The 7,031-nt window shown below is 47.3% G+C and overlaps 1 protein-coding gene across 1 annotated transcript; it reads left to right on the top strand.

The window, feature by feature from the left end:
* Positions 1-4,589: 4,589 nt before the first annotated feature.
* On the top strand, positions 4,590-6,010 carry LOC124671577 (protein CANDIDATE G-PROTEIN COUPLED RECEPTOR 7-like). The gene is made up of 2 exons (XM_047207935.1): positions 4,590-5,423; positions 5,510-6,010. Exons 1-2 carry the CDS (start codon positions 4,590-4,592, stop codon positions 6,008-6,010), a joined length of 1,335 nt encoding a protein of 444 aa, XP_047063891.1.
* Positions 6,011-7,031: the final 1,021 nt, after the last annotated feature.

Here is a 7,031-nt window from a genome sequence, read left to right as displayed (position 1 = left end):
TGTGAACGGGGGCAAGTCCTGCGGATGGCAAAAAGGGTGAGATCTCTTGTGGGAAAAGTAACGCACCTCTGCGAGTGTATCAAATTGTGGCTGTCACTCCTTGTTCGGGAAGGGAGCTACGAACGCGGCGGGAAAGGAACTCCACGAAGTTACGGTCAACCTGTGAAGGCGACGGGCATAGTTTTCATAATAAAAGCAACCTTTTGAAGAAATGTTTTCAAAACATGCATTGACCTGCGATTTCCTGATCAATGGTCGTAGCTAGTGCATCAAACACCTTTTATTCTTTTAGAACTTGCTGAGTACCTATGTACTCACTTTCTTTCGACACCCTTGCTAGACTGTGATCCGGAAGTGGAGGCTATCAACGATGGAGTACCAGAAGGAAGCTACGAGCTGGTCTACGAAGAACCTGATCTTACCGGCGGAGTGGAAGGCGTAGACTATGGGATAGTCTACGGACCAGATGACACGGAGGTGGAGGAGTAGTGACATACCCTAGTATCATAGAGCCGAGCAACGTAGAACTTACCTAAATAAGTTGTTGAGCTCTTTCATCTTTAGTATGAGTTGTAATTGTACTTTAGTAGTATCTTAGGGTGTTCTCATAGGACCTGTGAGAATACCAACTTGTTAAGACAATGTTTGTAATAAAGTATGGAGTGTTATGACCTGCAATGTTTCTGTTGTACCACTCTGAGGGATATGGCAATTTGTGAGGAAGCCCCTTCACAAAGATCATATCAATGACTTGTATACTACAACATGCAGTGGTATGCTGGGTCACCGCACTAACTAGATTGATTCAGTGAGAAGGCAGGGTTGCTTAGTTTTTTTATTTTCAGGGCGGCCAATTGGAGCAAATATTTCAAAACCTGCTTAGGCAACCACATTTTTAGGTTGTTTGGTTATTGATTTTAGTATAATCTGGAAAGGAAACTAATATTTTTTCTTCGAGTAGAAAAACTTAAGAGAACATATATTCATTCCTCGCGGTATGTGCAATTCTTTAGTTTAAAAAATACAAGTAAGTCCAATTATAAACCTTATTGTCACACAAGATACTAATTATTCACACTAGATGATCGGATAATTTTATCACAACATAATTCAACAATTGCAAATATGACCTTTTTCATGTTTAAAAGGTGTAACCCGCGCGGAACAAAGTTCTGTGACTTGCTTAGTACTTTTTTTGCAAAGAGAAATAGTTGTTGTTCTCCCATAAATTTAATAAATCATATTGAAAATGCACGTGGCATATGTAGGTATGGTGTAAGGATCTATACGATACACTCCATTCTCCGTGTATTCTCTTGATAACATGTGCTTATGTCGTACCCACGGAGTTTTTACGATTGTTGATATTATCATTCCCGTTTTTAAGGATGTTGACCAGATGTTGAGCATGTGGAATTGCATGCTCTAGCCAGTTCAACCATAAGATCGATCTGATGGAAGAGATGACTAGGCAATTATATTCAAGACCTCCCTCATGTCTAGGCCCATGGGACTTTTTTTATATCTCGCACGGGCCTTAGACGTGAATTATTTTTTGCGAGGCTGCAAATATTTATTTTAAATATTGCGTTGGTTAGGATTTGATCTCAGGACCTCGTAGGTCTGAAACCATGTGGATTGCATGCTCTGGCCAGTTCAACCATAAGACCAATCTTATGAAAGAGACTAGACAATTATATTTAACAAAGCACACTTTCTATCGTCATTTAAGGTGTCGCTGACATTACCAAGCCAACGTTTTTTGTGAAGGGAAACTACAAATTAGCCAGCTAAAATGAGTACAACCCCTCTAATTTTTTTCTTGTGCTTGCCGCTTTTACCTCTATTAATTTATGTAGGCAAAGCAAAAAAAAAAAAAATGATAGAAAACAACTCCTACCAGCCATGGGGTGGACATTCTCTTCTAGTGAGTAGTGACTAACGTTACGCACCATGTTCTTGGGCACAGTGTGGTTCACATGCGATGCTGGCTAGCTATAGGCAACATGAAAATGTGGAGCAAATGGTGGAATCAGTTCGCCTTTGTACGCAGCTGGTTGCTCCGTCCACGAGTCCATTCTCTTTGCGTAAAGAGGGGCCGGAATCTTGCATCGACAGAGATCGGCCTTGAACTGTTGAAATTGCACTCACTCACTATTCAGTTCAGTTGGTACACAAACAAAGCCACGAGTGCTGGTGCCTGCAAAGTACAAGGAAATTCTGTACTTCCATAATGGAGAAAGAGAACATGTGTGGTCCTGTGGAGAGTCAGGAGGAGAATATGTACCTCCACGGCCCAAAACAAAGAGATTAACCCATATGCAACGACTGTTAGAACAAATGGCCAGCCCGGCCTATCGGTCTAGCAGGCATAGCCGATCTATTCCGCCATCGGGTAAATCCTATTTCCCGCTGGGCGCTGCTATGCGCCGACCGGTGCGGCACACCCAGGCGTGCTCCGCGGCGGTCTATTGGACTGCGGCCCAACAAGACAGAATCTTTTTTCATTTCCTGTTTGTTTCTTTTATTTTTTCTGTTTCTTTATTGAAGTTTGAATATTTTCGAAAATAAATGAACATTTTTCACAATGTGGACGTTTTAAAAAAATGTGAATATTTTATAAATTCAAACAATTTTAAAAATGTGAAGATTTTTAGAAATTGAACATTTTTTGAGATCGAACATTTTTTGATATTGAGCATTTTTTAAATTTGAATGTTATTTAAATTGATTTTTTTAGATTTGAATAATTTTAAAAAATGATTTTTTATAATCCAAATATTTTTAAATATGAACATTTTTTCGAATATGATTTTCTGAAAATATTAGCAATTTTAAAATATAAACATTTTTTGAAATATTAATAATTTTGGAATCTGAAAAAAAGAATAGAAAAGAAGAAGAAAACAAAAAACAAAAAATGAGGAAAGGAAATAGAAAAAAATACCGCGAACTGGGCTGACCAGGCCGGACCATACCGCGGGGGGGGGGGGTATGAAAATATGAAAATGTTTAAATCTGGGAGCGGTAACAACGACCTACCATTTTTCAGATTTAAACATTTTCATATTTGAACATTTCTAATCTAAACTAAAAGCATTGCTTTAGGGAGGGTCTTGTTCTAGTGACATTGTAACCGACATGGTGACAATGTAAGCCACCCGATCACAATGTACATTGTCATTTGCCATCTGCATTTGCATTATGCGGAACTGGCTAAGAGTACTTGTTGAACTTCCAGGATGGACCGTCGTGGGAGTTCACACATATCACCCTATGGTGGAAGCCAAACTGAAAATCCAGCCCTGACGGCTTCCAACGACAAGCTGGCAACGGCCTCCCATCACAGGCGTCCTCTTGGCCTAGGGCACCATCTGTAGGACAAGGTTCTAGCCTTTTTCATGCAACTCGTTGACTCTGCCCCGAGGGCTCCGAGCATTCTGCTTACCGTGGATCCGTTGCTATCGACCAAGTTCAAGCTCAAGGTTAATAGCCCTCCGGTGAAGAAGCCGATCCTTTTGGGCAAGTTGTGCAAGAACAGGGTGCAGCTGCCGGGCGAAGGGTGACAAGGTCGCCTTCTTCAAAGGCCGGAGCAATTTCGCCCTGAAATCCGCCATGGCCGTCGGCACCAAGCTCGTTTGCAATTACAAGAACGATGGCTTCTAGGTGGAGATGTACATGGTTGTCTGAGGATGTAACAAGCATGGGCACGTGCCGTGGAGCTTGATCTTGCTTGTCGTATGATGAAAGTGTTGACGCCTTCACTCAGTTGATGATATTGTCTTTGTAATGCTGGCATGTAGAGGCCTAGAACATCATGGTTTTGCTAATGTGGTTGGTCTGTAGAGGCTTAGAACATGTCTTTTATGACAGGGATGTGGGCCCCTTGTGTATTTAGTAGGCTCAAGGGCATGTCTATTGCATGTAGTTAGGTACTTCAAACTTACAAAGTACTCTATTAAATGTATGATATGTAGTATGCTTCTAATGGCTCTTTGATGCGTGATATGCTATGGTAACCTCACCATATTTAAAAGTGGTGAGTGCATACCTTTATGTGTACCCAAAATAGTAATAAGGTGGCAACCAAACTCCTGTATCGTGACAAGGATTTTTCAGGCAATCAAACAAAGTGGCACTTGGGTATTCATGGAATCAGTCCAAACCACCAAACAAAATGCTAATTTTGCTCGATCGGTAGCTCGTTTCAAAACGGGTAACATCCGCTAAGCCTGACCCAGGGGCGTAAATTTCAAGGCTAGCGTACCAAAAACACCCTTAATTCTTCTGCTGGTACAAGTAAATGCATGTGTGAGTACGAGTCGTACAAAAATCGGATGAAAAATATCATACCTATAGCATTGCTCGTCCATTCATGTCATCTCTGTGGCCATGGAGAAAATAGCAGAAAAGGTGTTTTAGTTTGTGGACTTTGACGACTCACCCGCGCTCTCAATTTCTCTACCGGCTCTCTCGTGGCCACCCCGAAAACACGCCACGCCAATCGAACCGGCCGGAGCCTATTCCTCGAATGCCGTGAAACGGACCGGAACTTTCGTACTACGTAGCATTGCTCGATCGGTCCCTCGATGGCCGCGTCGTCCGTCTTCCTCGCCGTCCTCCTCGTCGCCCTCCAGCTCCTCCATGTGGCCCACGGCGAGATCAAGACGACGCCGATCGCGTCGGACTCGCGGCCGGTGATTCTGTTCGAGGAGTTCGGCTTCAAGCCCGGCGGCGTCGCGGAGGTGTCCGTGTCCGATGTGTCATGGAGCGTCCCCGAGGGCTCCCAGCTCCAGGCCGTGGACCCGGGGCTCATGGGCTTCATGCTCATCTCCAACACACTCTTCTTCAAGATCACCAACGAGTCCGAGTACGCCGAGGAGACCGGCGCCGCCTTCTGCCCGCTCACCAGCGAGTACGTGATGCCGCTCTTCCGGCTCAAGGACGTCGGGCCCGACGGCAAAGGCAAGGGCACCGTGACCATCCCCGCGGCCGACCAGTACACGGTGCTTTTCAGCAGCTGCCAGGACGGCGTGGAGGTCACCATGGACGTGCGCACCGAGATGTACAACCTCGTAGGCGGCAACGGGAGGGACTACCTGCCCGTCGGCCTGCTCCCGCTGCCGGGGATCTTCGCCGTGGCGTCCGCCGTCTACTTCGCGTTCCTGGCGGCGTGGTTGTTCGTCTGCGTCAGGCAGCGCGCCACGGCGGAGCGGATCCACGCCGTGATGGGCGCGCTTCTGCTGTTCAAGGCTCTCAAGCTGGCGTGCGCCGCCGAGGACTCGTGGTATGTGGAGCGCACCGGCACGGCGCATGGCTGGGACGTCGCCTTCTACGTCTTCGGCTTCTTCAAGGGCATCCTCCTCTTCACCGTCATCGTGCTCATCGGCACCGGCTGGTCCTTCCTAAAGCCATACCTCCAGGTCCGTGCCCGTACGTGCATTATACCATCAAAGGCGGCCACATATTCGCGCGTAACACCCAACCGATGGGTCGATGGAGAATGCAGGATCGTGAGAGGAACGTGCTGATGATCATCATACCGCTGCAAGTGATCGAGAACATCGCGTCGGCGATGATCGGGGAGACGGGGCCGGCAGGGCGGGACTGGCTGGCGTGGAACCAGATCTTCCTGCTGGTGGACGTCGTCTGCTGCTGCGCCGTTTTCTTCCCCATCATCTGGTCTATCCGCAACCTGCGGGAGGCGTCCAAGACGGACGGCAAGGCGGCAAGGAACCTCAAGAAGCTCACCCTCTTCAAGCAGTTCTACCTCGTCGTCGTCGGCTACCTCTACTTCACCCGGATCGCCGTTTCGGCCTTCGCCGCCGTCCTCAGCTACAGGTACCAGTGGGTCGTCAACGTCTCCGTCGAGATGGCCAGCCTGGCCTTCTACGTGTTTGTCTTCTATAACTTTCAGCCGGTGGAACGGAACCCGTATCTATACGTTGCCGACGAGGAAGAGGAGGCTGCCGGGGGGCAGCTTGAGTTGGAGGGCACATTTGAGATCTGAGACACCCCGGATGTCTCTCCAAGTTATGTACATCCTACTTATAACTGCCCTATTGTCGCGGTTTTGTTTCCCGGTAAAGAGATTTGTAGGTGATGGAGGCTTGTGATCACCAACCGATAGGCTAATAACCTCAAGGCACGCACGATGTATCCATTGTTCAGTCCCCGGAACGGAAGCGGGTAACGACCCTATGTCATGTGTAGACTATATAGACCGTGTGAGGTGCTCAAATAATATAGTGGGACTCCAGCTAAGGTACTAGATGAAACGTATGGTGGACGTCGGCTAGGAGTCTAGCGGCCGGTGTATCGTCATGTTCCGGCTAGGAACAAACCTCCATATGGAATGAAATTGATGGGGTGCTCTAAGAACCTAAAGTATGAACTACTACTTCTTCAACTCCGGTGAATTTCTCGCCGGAGTCTTCGAGCTTCTGGTGGGTAGATCACACGTAGATGGGGGGTGTGTGTTTCGACTAAACTTGGATCTCAACTTCCATCCTCTGCGTCTCCGTGGGCTGCTCCTTTTATGTCCTCGGCCATGGACACCAGTGTATGGTCGAGAGGTTCACTGTCGTTGAGGTGGCGGTGTTGGACTCCTTGGCCGCTAGGCTTCCTCTTATCAGCGTCCTTCGGGGAGTCTGAGTACGGCACTATATAGATGATGTTGGGCGTACGACTCAAGCCTCCGTGCATGGGAACGCTACCCCGAAGGCTAGAATGTGACCCGATGGGGAAGTCGGTTCCTTCCGATGCTTTGGGAGGAAACTTGGGCCGGGTGGTGGATCAAATGGTCACATCGGCCGGTATACATGTCACGCATCTCGTGGGGGCGTGGACCTTCAAGCAATGGGCCCTTTTCTGTTTCTAGCTGGCACACCTTTCTCGCCGGTCCAAGGAAGGCTAGTCAGCACATGAGGCTTCGGGGCTTAGTCCTTGCCTAGCTAAGGGCGCATTTTTGTAACACCCCAAATTTCAATAAAAAGAAAGTTAGAGAATTCCAGAAAGCAAAATTTCAGACC

This window comes from Lolium rigidum, chromosome 7, assembly GCF_022539505.1.
Source record: "Lolium rigidum isolate FL_2022 chromosome 7, APGP_CSIRO_Lrig_0.1, whole genome shotgun sequence".
Taxonomy (NCBI): Eukaryota; Viridiplantae; Streptophyta; class Magnoliopsida; order Poales; family Poaceae; genus Lolium; species Lolium rigidum.
Note: the sequence above shows the minus strand (reverse complement) of the source record. Positions and strands in the feature narration are given on the sequence as shown.